Genomic DNA, 19,730 nt, shown 5'->3' on the forward strand with positions numbered 1-19,730 from the left:
TTGAGCTTTCAGTCGAGAGATTTCAGTGTCCCATGATGCTTTTTCAAGCAAGTTTCTCCTTGACAAAAATAAAAGAAGACGTGTTGTTTCTGTAACTGGAAGGAGGATGTGTACTGTAGAAAGGGCTGTGGAATGGGTTTGTAGGATACTACATTTTATTTCAAGTAAATTTTCATTTTTCTGTTATTTTCATAGATGCCCTTCTTCCTCTTGTTATTAGTCATACTATACTCACCAAGTTAAGTGCACCAGCTGAAATAAGTTAAGCAGCTAAGAAACAGAAGTCAGGCCACCAGAGGTTATTATTAAATGAAGTTTAAACCCTTAATAACAGTTTATCTGCCACCTGAAGGCAGCTCAGACTGAAATGTCATCAACCAGTTGCTTTACAGAGCAAGATGATTTATTTATTCATGGGAGTCAGGTTTATGTCCACCTGATGACGTCCAGTATTCACTCCCACTTAGATTTGTTTTTGGTATCCAACAGTTCCTGAGAGAAACATCAAGCTCTTAAACCACTAAATGCTCCACTATGCTCTCACTGTTTACTGTGTGTTTTAAACTGTGTTTTTCTACTGTTTGGTGCTCAACAGGTAGTGAGGTAATGTACAGCGGCTTTTTAGAGCTTTTTCTGTGGAAATCGCTGCATGTTGCATCTGAAAATGACTCTGTAAGAAAAGTGAGGGTGAATTAAAACAGTAAAGTTATAGCTGGATGGCTAAACAATGAACTACATTCATTTTAAGTCTCTAGATAAGATGAAGATTTCTGTTACTCTAGCACTACAAACAACCCTTGAGACTAGATGGAGATATGTTTATCTGTCTGATTCAAAGCTGCACCAGTTGTTAATTTATTAGCAGACATGATGAAAAAAATTAATCTGATAACTGATGAACAAATGTTAAAAATGGGACTGCATCTTCTGTTGTTTTTTTTAGCCTTACATTGAATAATGTAGTGACTTGGGCCATTGGGCAGAAAAAAAACTTTCATTGATGTGACCTTGTGCTCTGAAAAATTGTATTGTGTTTTTTTTTTTTTAACAATTGTCTGACATTTAAAAATCAAACAATTCATTAGTTACTCCAGAAATGGAAGGATGAATCAATAGTCACAATAATCATCATTGGAAGCCCCTGTCTGAAGGCTTTCTGCTGTGTCAAATTGCAACATTATTTAACTACCATAAGAACTTTAGACAATGTTATACAAATTGATGAAAAAACATAAAACTAAGACCTAAAAGCTTATCACATAGGTACACTGACTGATATTATCCATAATTAAATATTTGAGTTGCATTGGCAACTAATTTGGTGGCCAGCTGTTTGAGTCTTTTTTTCTCAAAAGATTAAACATTAAAATTGTGTCGTTTAAAATATATAAATATGTAAAGCTCAGTGAGAATTCAGTGGAACTGTAAGGATGGTACTGGATAACAGGAGACTTGCAGCACTGTTCCACCAGGACATCACTGCACATTTTTGTCAGCTTTACTCTAAAGATGTTTGTCCTGGTTTACCACTGTCAAATTTTCTCCGGATCTCACAGACACAGGTTACATCCAGGGGCACAAAGCTGGCATATTATGTGGGTGACTGCTTGCTTAATGTCACAAATGACCTGGCAGGGGAGCTGATTGGGTGCTGGGTGCTCTGTGGCAGCTGCACCCACAGGTTAAGCTTCCCGCTCTACAGGAAGGGACTGATCATGCAAATTGCGATTGTGTTTGGGGGGCATTTTCTTTTTCCATTGTTCTTTATTATTTATTTATATGCAGAGTACAGAATAGAATCATGAGGGAACAAATATGTTGAGACAGTGTTGTTAGTATTGTGGTAATATAATACATGTTAGTAGTCTAATCATATAAAGCAGGTGTGTGTCAATCAAATGAGCCCATGTTTTTGCTTTGTTGCCTGGGTAAGACATTACTAGGGAGAGTGTGTGCGTGCGTGTGTGTGTAACATGTCACAATAGAAGATAAAGATGATGATTGCAATCATAATTACAAAGAAAAATGTTGAAAGAAGACAAGATAATGTGACTAATTTACACCTTCTCTGGATTGCTGGAAACAATAAAAGAAATTTCAACTCTTCAAACAAATGCTTTCAGAGAAAACGCTGTCTGTTATACATGTCAAAGAACTGAATTATATGCCCCTCCCATAGATTTGATAAAATTCCGGACATTTGGTGAAAATGTATGAGTCTTTGGTTAACATTTAGTGTTTGGGTTTTGTTTTAGTTTGAATCTGAATTGTCAGTGAGATTTTGGTCAAATTTTGTCACTTTGGCTTTTGATATCTAAGCTGTTCTATAGCTGTTGCCATCTTAGTGTTACCAAGTTACATGGTGAGGGTTAATGAAAAGGCCCAACATCCCATGTCCCTCTGCAGAGATCCAACAGACGGGCTTCTGCTGAGTAAATCAGCTAATAGTGGAAGTACACAGTTCTAATCCAATAGCCCAACATATTCAGATTCATTGAACAACTCCCAGTTCATGAGCTTTCTAGTCTCTGAATTAAAAAAAAGTGTTTGTACAAACTCCTTACTCTGTACATTCGAAAACCAACAAAAAGCTTGGACTGATCTGTATAACACTATTCCAATATTGTCCTAGCGTGTTAATGAATGTTGGCGTTCGGGGGAGGAGAGCAGTGACAAGGAGAGGGATTGTAAGATGAAAAGTGGATGCTAAATAGGCTAACTGCCTAAATATCAGCATTTTTTCCCCCAGAATCACAGGCTCCACTCTTAATGTTAATATTTTTAAATTTCTTCTCTTTTAAACGAACCGTTCTCTCTCAGTCTACCCTGCTCACCCGCAGTAGCAATTAGCATTAGCAGCTACCTGTTCTCCACTGAAGGGCAAGACTCATTCAGAATCACTCAGTCACGAGATTTCTATGTAGACATTGAGACCATTTATTGTTCCATTCGTACCACTTTGAACACTATTGGTCTTTTTTAAATTGCTCATTTCAAATGTAAAACATTTCATTTCTAATTCTAATTTTGAAATGTTTTCTCTTTAATCATTTTTTCTACTACTTTTTTTCACCACTTTTGTGAACAGAATAAACACTGCTTTCTAAACCATTTCATCCAGTGAAACTGAATCCACAGATATGTGAAGGAGTAGGATACTTTCCAATTAACTAAAATCAACAAATGTGTCTAAACAGCGTCTACTGTCTGTAACAGATGCGTACTTGCGACTGTGATGAGAAAGGAACAAGTATTGTCCTTTGTTTTGGCAAGATTAATGTGAAGGACTGACTGATGACACTATTTTACTTTGTCTGTGCTGCGTTATAGGCTGATGTAAGTAATTTATATAATGTGATGATTTTCATAAGAAAAATTAAGAATCTGCTAAGAAACATTTACTTTCACACAATGTGTCTTGTCGGTTTTAAAACCCACTATTTAGATAAGAAACATCTTAATAAATACTGTAACTGGCCATGGATTTCTCTACAGCCAGTCAGAGCAGAGTATCCATCTCCATTCCATTTCAGCATATTACCACCAAGAACTATCATTTAGTGACATGAACGCATGCTGCTGCAAAATGCAGATGAAGTCAATAAAAAGACAACATAATTCCCTCTTTTATAAGATGCACACACATGAGCATTTTCATTGATGTAGGATCCAACATTTTTTTTCAGTTCGACATAAACCCACATTTTCCCCCTTTCATTTCCCCCCTCTCCTCTTATCTGTCTCAACATTTTTCCCCTCTTTCTTTCCTGTCTCCCTTCATCTCCTTCTGTCCTCCCCCTCTGCGCTCTCCTTTCACCGCTTGTTATCTCCACCATGCAGTTGACTGCTTCTGTCCTCTGGGTGTCCGCACTCGCCTTATCCTTCATTCAGCCATAGAGCTTGGTGTGACCAGTCGCCCTGTTTCTGCCTGCGTTTCATGTTTCCATGATTATTTTCTCTCATCCTCTTGTCTCTGTCTTTCTTCGCGCTTCGCTCACCCTCCCTCTTCTCCCTTTTCCAGCTGCCTGCTTGTCAACATCATATTTCACCCATACTTTCTTCTCATCAGGCACACACACACACACACACACACACACACACACACAACACACACACACCACACACACACACACACACACACACACACACACTTCTCAGTCGATAAATCTGCAGTAACCCTATCTATAAGAGCTCTGTGTGGCGGTGTGTGTGTGTGTGTGTTGTTAGTGGGCAGATATTGATGATTCAAAGGTGCCGAAACTGGAGCTGTAACAGGAGATGTCCATCCAGTCATCCCATCGCTCCAGACAGGAGACGAAGGTGACTTTCAGGAAGTTCATTATAGACGGAGAAAAAATAAATGCATGATACACTTGCATGCACCAAGTGAACCGTAGAGCCACGTATACCTACACACAAAGTAATTGAAGGAGAATGTGTGTGTGTTTTAGAGAAAACTGAAGGTCAAAGTAAAGCAGGGATTTGAGGAGGTGAAAGAGGGAGACAGACTTTAAGGCTTATTGAGGTGACTTGGACTCCTCCTGCTACCAGTGGTGTTCTGACAAAAGACCCCCTCTGAATTATTGGAACATAATGAAATGTCCTTGCAGAGGGAGAAAGACAACACTGCATTACTCTCCTCCCATTCCTCCCTCCTCCCAGACTCTGATTATTGGGCAGGAAAGAAAAAGAAGAAAAAAAAAGTTCATAGTCTTGTCATTTCTTCATTTTTTCTTCCTGCAGAAGAATGAATCTTATCTGAAAATGGACCCACCCCCCTCTTTTTCTCTTGCCTTGCCAAGCCTTCATTTGACAGAAAGAGCTTCTGTCCTTTGCTCCAAACTGCAGTTAATCTTTCTCTGTATTCACAAAGCATATTTGTTCACAATAAACCCAAAATGATTCAGGAGATCTGCTGAGGGTTATTCAGCTGTATCAGGCACAATTTAGTTCCCAAAATAGAGGAACTACAGAAAAAGAAAGAAAAAAAAAAAAAACCCAGATGGATTTGTATTTACACTGTTATGACTGCTTATATTTAGAATTGATATAATTACAAAGATTTATGGTACCAAATGTAGTATATTTAGCAATGGTGCATTTCAAAATTTGAAGAAAAAAATTCAGCCATGAAGAACAGCCAAAATCCCAAAATTTTTAATGTGAGACTTGATATACATATGAATTTTACATAAGGTCAGAGGTTTGCAACAATGTGGTAAAAACTCAATACATAAATAAAGGTCAATAACTTGTCGAAAATGTAACTTCAACCGTAAAAATTCAATAACTTCATGTAACTTAGTCGGCTGGTGACATTTTGGTTGTTTGTTATTCTCCACGTAACAAAAAGAAAACCAAAGCCAACATCCATCCATCACCTATACACCACTCAATGCTCATTAGGGTCATGGGGGGCTGGAGTCTATCCCAGCTGACTTATGGTGAAGGCTATCACAGGGCTACATAGAGAGACAAACATTCACGTTCACATCGACAGACAATTTAGAATCGCCAATTACCCTCAGCATGTTTTTGGACTGTGGGAAGAAGCTGGAGAACCTGGAGGAAACCCACACATGCACAGGAGGTCATCCAAACTCCAGCCTGAAAAATCTCAGGAAGGCTGGGACATGAACCAGAGATCCTCCAGCTGTGAGGTGGAAAATGCTTACCACCATGCCACTGTGCAGCCCCCAAAGCCTCAGTGGTTTGTGTTAAAGATCTTTAAAGAAAACTCACAAGTGTGTAGCTTTTTGAAAGAAAGAAAGAAAGAAAGAAAGAAAAAGAAACAAACAAACAAACAAACAAAGCCTAGCAATTGTCTCAAATAACTGAGGACTCCAAATTTTCAGCAAAAGTTATTGTAACATGAGGAAACAGTGCATGTGTTAGTGATTAGCTTCACTGATAGATGAATGCTGATAAGGGACATCTGTAAAACATTATGGATGACCGATGCTTGTTTGGTCGTTTGTTTAACAACAATGGAGTTCTGTGTTATAGAAAAGAAATATAGATTAGACCCTGATTCAGTACATTTTAGTAGCAACATTCATTGTTGTTTTTAGTCTTTTATTCAGATTTCTTGATGATAATTAAACTACAGAATATTCATGCTTCACCTATGGCAGCGTGCTGTTTGAGTCACGCCTAATGCACGTCTTGATGTCTCTCTTTAAAGCCTCTCGTCTTCATTACCATTCCTTTTCCATTGCCAGCCTTAAAAATGACATCCAGTCTCACGGACTGATGCAACCAAATGACGCTGGCAGCTCGTTGTCATGGTAATAACATTACTCCTCTGGTGACTGCACTGGCATGAATGTGCACAAAGCCAGCTCCCTGTAGTCTGGCTGTCTGTGACATGTGTCACCTACTTCACACAGGAGTGCACTTAAACATATCCCTACATTGTTTCACACAGTCCAGATTTAAAACAAGACAGTAGCAGTCAACAAAACACAAAGCAGTGGATTAGACATGATTAGAGAGCACAAAATGTCACAGAGTCACTGTAATCCAAATGGTTCGACCCACTGGGGGCATTGTGCTAAGTCATTTTCAGAGGTGGGTAGAGTAGCAAAAAATTGTACTCAAGGAAGAGTAACGTTACTTCAAAATAATATCACTCAAGTAGAAGTAAAAACTAGTCATTCAGTAAGAGTAAAAAAGTATTTGGTGAAAAGACTACTCAAGTACTGAGTAACTGTTTGATTGTAATGTCTGATTTATTTTTTAGAAATGATGTGATCAGACAGACAAAAATGTAAAATAATGTAAAAATTCTGGTATTTACAAATAATAAAATAAAAATAGCAAAAATAAATAACAAAATGACAAATAAGGCACAAGAAACACAAATGTCTAAATCTCATTTTTTCAGAATGAAAAGTTTTTGAAACAAATACCTGTAGTCAGGTAGCGTTTGAATGTTTGAACAGTTCAACTCCTTCCAGTGATAAGATATGCTGTATTTCACTTTCCTTCAAATGGCAAAGGCACAGTAGATAGAAAATAACAATACAACTAGGACTGGACCTGAATATCCAAATATTCGGTGGTATTCGAATATTAACTTTGAGATCCGAATGTTCATTTGGATTCCCGACAGCCCCCACCCCCTCCCTCTGCCCGCTGTATCACGTGGACCTACCAACGCTTGTTTCACCTGTGTTACAGAAGACAAAAGCCGAAGACAATGATATCCATGCTAATGCTAGGCTAATGTTGTTGAACTCCAAAGCAAGATCAAACTTCTCGAACAAAAACATAGTTTTTTCATTCCCTGTCTGCTATGTGTTTGTGCCGCTATGCTGCCACAGTTCGTATGAGGTCATGTGACCGCAGGGCGACGTCTGGTGAAACAGAGTTTATTATTGTGAAACAGTGATTGTTATTGCTTCGTCTGATTGGTGAAACATAGTCTTGTGGTAGATCCACTGGGGGCGTCTTTCTGGAAAAATAAAGGCAGATCTAATGTGGTAAATAAAAAAGTAAGGAGTCGAGTGTAGCCCAGTGTAACAGAGTAAGAGTAGCATTACTTCTTCACCAATCTACTCGAGTAAGAGTAAAAGGTATGGCAGAGTAAAACTAGTCTCAGAAGGACTTTTTTTTTTCCGAAAAGTTTACTCAAGTAAATGTAATGAAGTAAATGTAACTCGTTACTACCCACGTCTGGTCATTTTTTACTTACAAGAGATGATAAATTCTCTCAGAAAAAGATTTGATGGAGGAAAAGACAGACCATGTATATTATGTAGTAGTGTAGTTATAATGTATGCAGTAGACAACATATTGTACATACACTCAGTATAACTTAAATGATGTGTTGTGCCAACACAGTGCATCTCTTACCAGAATTGCCTATAGTTATAGAGTTGACAATCATTAAAATTAAATAATATGCTGATTGACAGACAAACACTTCTCTGCTCTTTATTTATAATTGTTGAGTTGTTTTACTATGCTGCCTTTCAAATATTTTAGCACCATTTTTTCGTCAACATTACCTATTTGTATGCCTATAGTATGTTTATTTGGATCTTCGCTTAGTTAGATTATAAATCAACTCTGTATCACTCTGACTCTGACTTTAAATTAAGGTTAAATGAATAAATAAATCTAATCAGCCCAAGTTCCTCTGGAACATTTCTGGATTCAACCCAGTTCAGTTTTAAAACACATCAATTTCACCTTATCATTGCTTTGCTTGCAATGAAACAGGATGTGATGTCAAAATGCTGCCATTCTAGGTCAGTGCAACTTTTATTGTTTCTTTAAATGATCAAGAAAAAATGGAATGTATATTAAAAAGTATACATGCAACAATGTAATGGAACATTTCTGTGTGAATCTGGATTGGTAATTCAAGTTATTTTACAGTGTAAGCACAATGTCCAGCCAGATATAATGACAGTAACACAAAGGGGCTGTAAACAAGGTGTAAAGCAAGGTGCTGTAGGGCTTTAAAGCAGAAAAAGGCCTTTTGAAGGTCTTTGTGAAGGATGAATATTCAACATATGAAGAGATTAGTCATTTAGCTTGGAATGCATATCATATTATGTAACACTCCTCTGCTACCTGCATTCACCCCACCTGCACTCTTTCTTTCTTTCTTTCAAGTTTATTTGAAAAAGGACAGCGTGCAGTTACATTAAAAAGATGGCTGCACCAGATTTAGCATCATGCTAATTTCCATCTGTAGTCCTTGGTCCATTCACCCACCTGCTCATCCACCAACCCCAAAGAGTAAATGTAAAATGTTGGAATGGCTAGATGACAGACAGCAAATTTGTAAGATGGTTAAATAAAAGTATTTCAAGTCTAATAAGTTCCCTTAACTGCTATCAGCTTCATATGGCACTGAGAGTCGGACGTGCTGTGTGTTTGTGTTGTTTTATTGGTGGGTGGTCTTACTGTAAATACAGTTTTTGCATGCACAGGACTGGTTATGTGTCGAGTGAGTGCAGCCGCAAAAACAGGAACAAATCCAATTTCACAGCCGTAAGTAAACACCCCGGGAACACTCGGTCAGTCTGCTGACAGCAGACAGATATTGACTGCGATTGCTGGTTTCTGCTAATTTTATCACTGAAGGAAGAGGATATCATTTACAGATTTACAGTTTTTTTCTTCACTGCAATCTGTCTTTTTTAAATCCATAAAGTCTCAGTCATTGCACAGTCACACGATGAGATGACACACAGTTGTAGAAAAATCGTGGATGCACATACACGTGTGTGTGTGTGTGTGTGTGTGTGTGTGTGTGTGTGCGTGTGTGTGTGCGTGTGTGTGTGCGTGTGTATGCGTGTGTGTGTGTGTGTGTGTGTGTGTGTGTGTGTGTGTTGTGTGTGTGTGCGTGTGTGTGTGCGTGTGTATGCGTGTGTGTTTGAATGTCGGACTCTTGACTGAATCAAGTGCTCTCCACAGCGCCCTTCTTCATCGTGGACCTCACCCAAAGGAAATTGATTTGCGAGTAATTAAAAATGTGTGTGTCTGGTTGTTGGCCAACTTCATGTTCTATTCATGCAGATTATACATATTTGTCGTTGCCTGTGGGGGCTGAGAGGCATCTGTCTGTTCCATTAAACATTTATGAGCATGCAGGACACACACACACACACACACACACACACACACACACACACACACACACACACACACACACACACACACACACACACCTAATACCAGCACACATCTTAATGGAGTACATTAAATCAGAATGGCCAAACGACAATGGTGTTCATCACACCTCTGTTTTAGAGCCAAATCTCCCCTCAGATCCTCTTCCACTCAGATATCATCAGTGTGTGATGTTCATTGCACGAATGGTGTTGCAGGTTGATCTGTGTGTCTGTTTGACATACCTGATTTTTAATATATGTGTAGATTGTTTTGTCAACTAGTTCTTGGAGATGACAGCATGATAGATGATGGCTGTGCCGCTTGTCTGCTCTGCAGTGTGGTCTGTATCAGTGGAGGAATGTGCTGTCCTTCCATTGCTATAGATGTCTCCCGATGTACAGTATCCCTCCCCACATATTGTACCTTGATATGATATCTAAGAAAAACACACAGATAGGTGTCAGCTTTCAAGGCAGTCACAACAGGTATTGAAACTACAAATTGTCACATCCAGTAAAGCGAACCAGTCAGTTTTGCTGTTCACATATATTGATCAATCCCAGGAGGCCACACACTACAAAGTTCAAGATCATCACTGTGTGATAAAAATCTTGGTAGAGAATGTTGGTGAGGCTGGAAGCTTTATTGTCAGATTTAGACCACAATATTTTTGTATAAAAGATGCTCACTGTGTCAGATTAGTCAGATTAATTACCTTAGCTGATTGTATTTCAAAGTAACAAAACAAGAGCATCTATAGTGTTGTGCCTGACCGTGGTTGTATTGTGCTCAGAGAAGTCTGAGAAAAGAAAGAATGGCTATTGTGCACCTGTCTTTGGGTTGCATCAAAAGGAAAGCGTAGCCTGTCTTTCTTCAAGCCTCTTTTTGCTCAGTTTGACTCTGCATTGATGAGCACATTGCAACCATATTGGTCAATGTCACAGATACATTGTAGACGTTGTCATACAAGGTGAGAGAAGGTTAAAAACTTCTCACAGGCTTTGTCTTTTTGTTGGGATGTTGTGAGCCATCCAAGATACAAAATAAGTTGTCAGATTCAAACTTCTTTATTGTCATTAAGTAATTAACATAACAGATGCTATCACAGGACCAAACTACAATGTATAAAACAAAGGATAAAAACGCAGAGTAAAAGATGTGCACAATGAAGGCTATTGACAACTCGAGGCAGATATTATGAATGATATCTACACAATAAATAATGCACATTGAACTTATGGAAATGCTACAAGATTTTAAAGTATATTGCAATAAAATCAGTCTTCATATAACTATAATAACTACCAATCTATATGTATGTATATAGATTGGGTAAAAGCCATCCCTGAATCTGCCTGTTCAGCACCTCAGGCCTTGTACCATCTACCTGAGGACAGGAGGAACAACAGTTTGTTGAAGGGTTGTGAGGTGTCCCTGATTATCCTCACTGCCCTGGACAAGCGGTGCTGTTCTGCCATTTTAGCAATGGTTGGCAACGTAGCCCCAATGATCTTCTCTACTGCTGTCAGCACAGATTCAGATTCAGATTCAGATAAACTTTATTTATCCCCGAGGGGCAATTAGTATGGAAGAAAAACCATTAACTACAGTTTCTGTGCTGATATCTTAATCTGATATCTGCATAGGTAGACTAATGCTTGTTCTCTTTTATTACATTGTGATAGTGTAGAGAATCATGAAATACGGTACGCACCCTAACCACTTAGCTATTTGGTTGCATAAAATAGAGATCATCATTCTATGGGTCCTTCCTGCAAAATGTTCCTCCTGAAACACGACTGTATTGAGTTTACTGACAATGACATGCTTATTTAAAATATTATTATCATGTTAAATGGAAGCAAATATTATATCTATATCTAATAAGTTTGCATTTATTTAATAAAGAGTGTAATACTGATGATACAGTAAAAACATAGTGACAAGTGAAAGTGGTCAGTAATACTGATGAGTAAGAAATATCAGCTGAATTTGTCTACTTTACAGGCTGAGTTCAACTCCAGAGATCGTAGTGAAGTATTTAGTAGCTAGAATCAGGTTTTTTCCTCAGGAATGGGTAGAGATCATAATTTGGTTTTAGCTGCCCCCAAATGGACAAAACATTGTAATTGCAGGGACATTATTGGAACAATTCTCTTATTACAGTGAGTTTGACTGAATCATCCATTCTTTGCATTGTTGTATTGGGTTGTTTCAACTCTTTGCTGAAACTGTGCAACTGTAACAAAATGTGACATATTGGTATCTCTGGAAACTCTGGTGCCAACATGCCGTGTTTATGGAGCATAACTACTTATTTTGTTTTTGTCATTCTCGTAGATGTGATGCAGAGCCCTGTAATTACAGTTTGTTTGTCCTTCTTAACTATTTATGTTAGAGTTGGGGAGAATTGAAAGTGTGCCTGCTTTAAAAGCGCTATGACACATCCCTTGGCATTGTTTGTTTTGTTAAAGCCTTACTTGTAAATGTATTGAGCATGGAAAGCATTCTCTGGTTAAAGGTATAAAAATGTTTCTTTACACACGATATACTCTTTGGCAGCTTTCCAATATTAAGGCGTTATATGCTTTACCCTGTAGGATGAGAAAATCAATCAATATCGAATGATCTCTACAATACCTGGCAGTAAACTGAGAAACACTGCATCCTTTCATAGCTGCTGAAAAATTAGCTTAAATGAAGCATAAAGATTTACAATAATGCATTGCTGTATAAATGACCACTACTGTCTTTGTGTGTGTGTGTCTGTGTGTGGTGTGTGCGTGTGTGTGCGTGTCTCCAGGTGGCTGGAGTGTGTGGGGACAATGGGCACAGTGTAGCAGTGAGTGTGGAGGAGGGATCCAAACCCGGACTCGGACCTGTCAGTCACCTCCAGAGGAGTTGTACCTGTGTGAGGGTGTAGTGGAGGAGGGCCGGCCCTGCAACTCACAGTCCTGCACCGGTGAGCTGCTCCTCCTCTGTGTTCGTTTCTGTGTACATCCATGTCTGTCGGTGAGGGCTGTTGGAGCTTGATTTGTTAACTATGAGCGTGTGATGTGTGCTACTTTTACAGCTATTCTTTCTTTCCCTTTGTAACATTGTATTCATCTGCTTGTGTGTCCATCCTCTGTAAGTCAGCTTTTTGATTAAGGAGTGCAATGTTGGAAAGGGGACTTTGATCGATGAAGAATCCACATGGTCGATCTTTTTTAAGACCATGCTTGTACAGTATGTTAGAAACATTACACCTACCAAGATCTAAAGGGACATAGAAATCAACATCTGAGCACTAACATGCAAAAGCTATTTACCAAGAAGGGTTAGTATTTTTCACTGAATTGTTTGACTGCTTTCTTTATTGGTGCACAACTGGTATGTCTGACAAACAAACAGCAGATCAGTCATTATTGTAGAATGTGGTTTTGTGTTTTTTTTTTTTTTTTTCTTCTAATAGTCATGCATGAGTGGCATCTGAAGACTCATATAAACAACATTATTCAACAGCTGAACATATAAAAGAGAGCACTGCACACGTGTACAGCACATTAACACCAACAGCAACAACACAAGTCCCCAAGTTTGGCTGATGCTTGTTCTGGGGTGACCAATCACGTCACGGTTGTGTCCCAAATATAAGCCATTAATGAAGGAGCTCTGGTTGCTAACCCCCGCCCCCTCCTCCCCCCTGGCTTGCCTCATCCTCCTTTAGGCAAAGGTCGCCATCTCTCTCGCAGCCAATCGCTTCGCTCGGTGGACAGCCGCAAAGCGTGATGACGTAGACAAGCCCCGCAGTGGACAGCAGAGCCCTCAGACAGGTAAGACAACGGGACGCAGAGGGATCCATGCATCAGTCACTGTGGCCAGCTTGGTGACCACCACACTTTTATACAATTAATAAAAACAAATGTGACACCCACAACCGAAAGAGTTACTCTCAATTAAAAATACACACATCTATCAAAATCTCCAATAGTAGTGCCTCATCTGCAGTGAACTAATTCCAACATGGACCCTGACTGAACATAGTGAAAATGTATTTTATGTGAGGTTATTACAGGACACTGTGCCCTGTCTGTTAAACACTATATCAAATGGAGTCCTCCCTTTCTGTTAAAGTGATATTCTACCCGAAATCAGTAGCAGCAATCAGAGAAATAGTTCAATAAATTGGGACATATGTTTAGGATTTTTTGAGATGTATTTCAATCTAATGCCAATGTGTTAAGAATGGAGCTGGAGTCTGAACATGTTTAGCCTAGTTCACTATAGAAACTAGATGTAGGTGAAAAAGTTAAACTGTCCTAAAACTATCTGCTAGGCACAACTAGCATCTCATTTACTTAATCCATGTATAACAAGGGGTATACAGTATGCTAGAACTATGCCTTGACAAAAAACAGTTCACAATATTTATTTGTCTGATGTCGATTTTGTTCAGGAACAACAATTAGAATACTGGCAGCTTCACAGTGACCTCAAGACTTCAATCAGTCCCTGTGCTTAACAATTATATAGAACATAACGTCTACCTAAACATCAAAATAGTGCTTTTTACAATCCATGTTGTGGACTGAATTAAATATGAAGACTTAATGATAAGCTAGTATAGTTTCCTCCCAACTCCAGCTCTGTACTCACCATACAAACAGGAAATCTCATCTCTTTCTTTAAATTAAATCCATGTTTTCCCAAATTGTTGGACTATTCCCTTTAAAATGGGCTGTTAGGTTTACATACCCACAGAGACCAGTGGCTGCAGTCATTTGAATTAATGTCAGCGTCGATCCATGTTTAAAGGAAATTATTTATTAGAACATTTACTACTGATAAAGAGGTAAAGAGAGTGGGCCTTGAACAGTGGATGTTTTAGATTTTGGAATTTGCCAACCTCAAAATTAGTCACTGCTATAATACCTATTAGAATCTAAGCTACATACAGCTACTGGTCTTTGGAAAAAGGAGAAGTCCACACACAGCATCCTGTCCAAGTTACAGGTGTAAATGTTACAACAAATGTAGATTTTAGGTTAAGTATCACTTTAACTTGTTATATCTATTCCCCACTACCTTTTTAGTTCTCCTCTCCCTGCTTCCTCAGCTAATGCCCAATTGCCCATTGTCATTGACCCATCGAAACAGCAGTCATGGTCAGTGAAAAGATGACTGACATATCCCAAGCCAGTGGCATTAACTTCCACTGGAAGTCAATGCAAAGGATATGACATCAAAACCTCACAGGTGACGAAGGACAAGCAGAAAGCTGCGTCCATTTCAGTGGCTGCCTCCTTTGAAGGACACAGTGTTTGAAGTCGGACTGAGCATTAGAAGGTTGACCTGTTTCCAAATGGTGCGGTCTACAGAGGATGGAGGTCTTTGCACAAGTTCCTGTCATTGTCTTATCAAGTGACAGGAATTCTGATAACTATCAAGAACCGTCAGTTTTGTCTTCAAATGATAGTCCTATTTATCAGCCACATTTGGAATAGAATGGCTTCATCAAACTGTTAACAAATATTGGCCTTTGATGGAGGCAGCCCCTAAAATGTGGCACAGCTACTATCTACCCTTTATCACACCACAACCCTTCCTCCTCAGTAACCCTTCCTCCTCAAACTCAACATCAGGTGAGGAGTGGTCAGCGTGGAGTGTGTGTTCTGCCACATGTGGGGAGGGCTGGCAGAGTCGCACTCGTTTCTGTGTGTCCTCCTCCTACAGCACCCAGTGTAGTGGGCCACTGCGAGAGCAGAGACCTTGCAACAACTCTGCTGTTTGTCCAGGTAAGACCCCCTTCACCCCATCCTGCCACCTTCCTGCGCTCGCCCAGCCCTCTCCTGGACCTTGCCTCATCCATACAAGACCCACCTGACTCGTCTCCACAGGCAGTTAGCAAAATCTGCGACCCCCAGGATGCTTTCTACCTTCCCCTTACAGAGAGGGCTCTGCCTGCAGTTTACTCCCCCTGTAATAACAGAGATTTCAAGGTGTTCTCAGGTGTTTGTATAAGCAGACTGGCAGGGAGACTCCTCAACTCAGAAAGCCATATTTAAGGCTATAAGTAAGCATGGATTTTCCCAGGAAAACCAAACAACCAAGTAACTGATAATTGCCTCACAGTTTCAGTGTCCTCAGTGACGTTATCTTGCGTTGTTTTGATGTGTTAAGGGGGTCTGTGTTTGTCTGTCTATAAATCATACCCTAGCTGCTCTGATTGCAGTGCATGGCGCATGGGATGAGGTGGTCACCGTGGAGTCTATGTTCGTCCACCTGTGGCGGGGTTACAGGTCTCGAACACGAACCTGCACCCCCCCACAATTTGGGGGAGATCCCTGTGACGGCCCCGAGAAACAGACCAAATTCTGCAACATCGCTGTCTGTCCAGTGAGGAACACACTAATAACATAATAAAAGACAGACCAAGACAATCAACGAGTTAAGCTTGTATGAAACAATCTGAGGTTGTCTGTCAAATGTTTCACAAGATCATGCCGAAAATTTCTATTCAATGCATATGCAGTAGCAAGAATGATGAAAGACGTGTACATGCTTCCAACAGACTTCTAGTTGAATTGTTCAGCAGCACTTCAAAACCTCATCCCCTCATACTTCTGTACAGGTGGGGTTTCCTCCAACAATTGTCGTATATTCCAACACCTACAATTTAACAATCACACTCACTTCACACAGAAATTAGTGGGAAGGTGAGAAAGTATCAGTATTCAGCTTTTCTATTTATTCATTCTTTAAGCCAAAAATATACTCGATGCGCATGGTTGCAAGGGTGCATATGACTTTGTTAACTTTCTCACATCCATGGCACTTTTACAGCCGAGAATTTGTGACCAAGTTCACTGCAGAACCATGCATGATGACGAACATGTTTGACTGTATATAATGTTGAATAAGCACACCTGTGACTGTATTTAGCCCTTGACACAGTTCATTCTGCCTTTTCAACATGTCCTCAAACTGACACGACCGCACAGGTCGTATGTAACGTGCCCCTGAATACGACCCATGAGAGCGTATTTAGGTTAGCGCCCCTACAGGAGACAGGAAGGCATTACGGGATTTAATTCGCGAAACGGCTTTTCCCTCTCGAAACGGCTTTTTCCCTCACTTTCGCAACACGGATTTAGGGTTATGGTTAGGGTTAGTGTTAGGTCAAAGTTTGTTCATGGTGACATTTCAGCTGAGACACTGGAGTGTCAATATTTACTCAACCGCTAGAGGTCGCTTAACGTCAAAACGTAACACTCAGTGGTCATAAGGGCGTGTACAGATGACCTATGTGGTCGTTTTTTCAATGAGGACAGTCTCTGCCTTTTATATGCATACAACCCTGGAGACACTAGGGCAGCCTTTTAGAAGATCCATACATCTCACTCTTATAATGCCTAGCCAGTGTGAACATTCAAAGCAGATATACAACCCTGCTGCCATTGACTTTATATGGTTTATTAGAAACACACTAAACTCTTACAGGTAGTCCATGGAGCATTTTATTACAATGTTTCAACTTCGGGCGCCTGTATAGCTCAACGGGTTAAGCAGGCAACCCATGTACAGGGCTGGTCCCAGATGCAGTGGCATGGGTTCCATTCCACTTGTGGCCCTTTGCTGCATATTTTCTCCTGTTTCCTGTCTGTCTTCACTGTGCCTATCCAATACAAAGCAAATAAAGTAACTAAAAAAACATTAACAAAATAAAAGATCTGATGTTGAGAAATATTTAGTAGTCACCTTTTTGATATGAAAAATACACTCAAGAAATGCAACTCTTTAGTTATAAAATGTCTTTGAATCAGTAAATAAGCCCTAATAAACTTAATAGCTGAATATCATTTTTGTGCTGTGTTTTTGTTGTTCTGGTTACTGTGGTGCTGGCTGATCTCAGTGGATGGAGTCTGGAATGAATGGTCCAGCTGGAGCTCATGCTCTGCCTCCTGTTCTAATGGGACCATGCAGAGAACCAGAGAGTGTAACGGACCCTCGTATGGAGGTTCTGAGTGCAGAGGAGAGTGGCTGGAGACTGTCGACTGTTTCCTTGGAGAGTGTCCGGGTATGAGAACCACATACACATTTTAGGGAACATGTTGTTATGTCAGCCCTGAGTCCTGCGTTACAGAATTTGTAGCTCTGGAACACTGAAATGTGGAATAACACTAGTATGGTCTTTAGGTTTGTATGTGTTTTACTGTCATATTTTATTCGCCTGACCTCTAAAACTTCCATGTTGCACTCATTCTCTCAGTGGATGGGAAGTGGCAGCCATGGTCCTTGTGGTCAGGTTGTTCTAAAACCTGTGGAGGGGGAAATCAGCAGAGAAACAGGATTTGTTATGGGCCCTTTTTTGGAGGGCAGTCTTGTCCAGGAGAACGAGAGGAGATCCGCCGCTGTAATGAAAAGAGATGCCCAGGTCAGTGGATGGAAAAATCTGTTCACTTATCCAGCCCTATTACATCAGTGCACTACTTAGAAATGTTTTTGACCCCTACTGTAATTCATGGTTATGTGATTGATACAGTTTTATAATACTTATTTCTTTTCTCTGTGAATAGAACATTATGAAATATGTGGCGAGGACAATTTCTCCAATGTTGTATGGAAGATGACTGCAGCTGGGGATACAGCTGCAGTCCGCTGTCCTCCCAATGCCATAGGTTAGCTCACACACAAATCAAGCATTCATAAACTGCAGTTAAAGTTAAAGGGGAACTTCGTTTTTTTTCAACCTGGGGTCTGTTTTCATATGTCATTTCAAACATGTGAGTGATGGAGAAATTAATTTTCGACATAGCTCCAGTATTTAGCCTGGCAGGCAGCTTAGCAGCTCAGCTAGCGAAAAGTATGGGGCAACTTGCCCCCCCGCATCAAAGTCCGCCCTAACGTGCTTTTTTTCCCACACTGACCGGCTCGGATAGTCTCAATGAGTGTCCCACAACATACTAGAGATGAAAAGTGAACGAAAACCTCCACATTACCTGGCAATTGCTATTTGTTGTGATCTGTATCCAAATCTCAGGACGCTAGAAGCAAATCTCGTTCTGAACACACCGGTTTTGGCGCGAGCTATCGCGCGATTTTGGAACGCGATGTGCTTTCTAGCGTCCTGAGATTTGGATACAGACCACAAGAAATAGCGATCGCCAAGTAATGTGGAGGTTGTTGTTCACTTCTCATCTCTAGTATGTTGTGGGACACTTGTTGAGACTATCCGAGCCGGTCAGTGTGGGGAAAAAAGCACGTTGGGGCGGACTTTGACGCGGGGGGGCAAGTTGCCCCATACTTTTCGCTAGCTGAGCTGCAAAGCTGCCTGCCTGGCTAAATACTGGAGCTATGTCGAAAATTCATTTCCCCATCATTCACATGTATGAAATGACATATGAAAACAGACCCCAGGTTGAAAAAAAAACGAAGTTCCCCTTTAAAGTCATTACATGAGAAATAACCCCTAATACTTTGATGAACCCTTATTGTATGTGTCCCCACACAGGACTTATCCTGCGCCGCTGCACCTTAGATGAGGAGGGCATCGCCTACTGGGAGAATCCCACATACATGAAATGCATTTCCAATGACTATCGCAGTATACAAACTTTAGTAAGCATCAACAAGTTCTTCTCTTTTATTTTATGTTCTTGATAGCATCAAAGTCAACAAGTCATACAAAGACATGCGTTGCAGCTTTTCAGGAGCAAAAGTGTGAAAATTCTATGGATTTTCATGCAGTACTGCAGGCTGCATGTTGTCTCTGATATAATCACCAATATCTTCTCAAAGCCCAGCAGCATAAAGCAGCTTAAGCAACAAAATTTAGTTTATAGGTTCGAAAAAGAAACATGCCACTATGCTGGTGTGTTAAGCACTAACTGAAAACTAACAGAAGCCACTTTCTCTGTCAGACAAGAGAACATTTGTCCAAAGCACAGCGTGGCCTTGTGGGAGATGGCGTTTCAGAAGTGATGAACAAGCTGAGGGTGACCTCCAGTGAGGGGACAAGCTACAGTGGAGATCTACTGGCTATCGTGGACGTACTGAAAAACATGACAGAGATATTCAGGAGGGCATACTACAGCCCCAGCAGTGCAGACATGAGGGTG

General features: G+C 40.2%; 1 protein-coding gene across 5 annotated transcripts in view; it reads left to right on the plus strand.

Moving 5' to 3' along the window:
• Positions 1 to 12,578: 12,578 nt before the first annotated feature.
• adgrb1a (adhesion G protein-coupled receptor B1a) overlaps positions 12,579 to 19,730 on the plus strand; it is an 88,996-nt gene continuing 81,844 nt past the window's right edge. For 3 of the 5 annotated variants that reach the window (XM_051956802.1, XM_051956801.1, XM_051956800.1), the window contains exons 1-7: positions 15,293 to 15,407; positions 15,845 to 16,006; positions 17,522 to 17,689; positions 17,882 to 18,046; positions 18,189 to 18,290; positions 19,124 to 19,230; positions 19,533 to 19,727. In XM_051956802.1, the coding sequence (XP_051812762.1) occupies positions 15,883 to 16,006; positions 17,522 to 17,689; positions 17,882 to 18,046; positions 18,189 to 18,290; positions 19,124 to 19,230; positions 19,533 to 19,727 (861 nt within the window). In that variant the 5' untranslated portion in view covers positions 15,293 to 15,407; positions 15,845 to 15,882. Of the gene's footprint in view, positions 12,593 to 13,339; positions 13,446 to 15,242; positions 15,408 to 15,844; positions 16,007 to 17,521; positions 17,690 to 17,881; positions 18,047 to 18,188; positions 18,291 to 19,123; positions 19,231 to 19,532; positions 19,728 to 19,730 lie in introns of those variants that run through there. The other 2 variants (XM_051956803.1, XM_051956799.1) reach the window with 2 other exon arrangements.

Source organism: Acanthochromis polyacanthus, chromosome 12, assembly GCF_021347895.1.
Source record: "Acanthochromis polyacanthus isolate Apoly-LR-REF ecotype Palm Island chromosome 12, KAUST_Apoly_ChrSc, whole genome shotgun sequence".
Lineage (NCBI taxonomy): Eukaryota > Metazoa > Chordata > Actinopteri > Pomacentridae > Acanthochromis > Acanthochromis polyacanthus.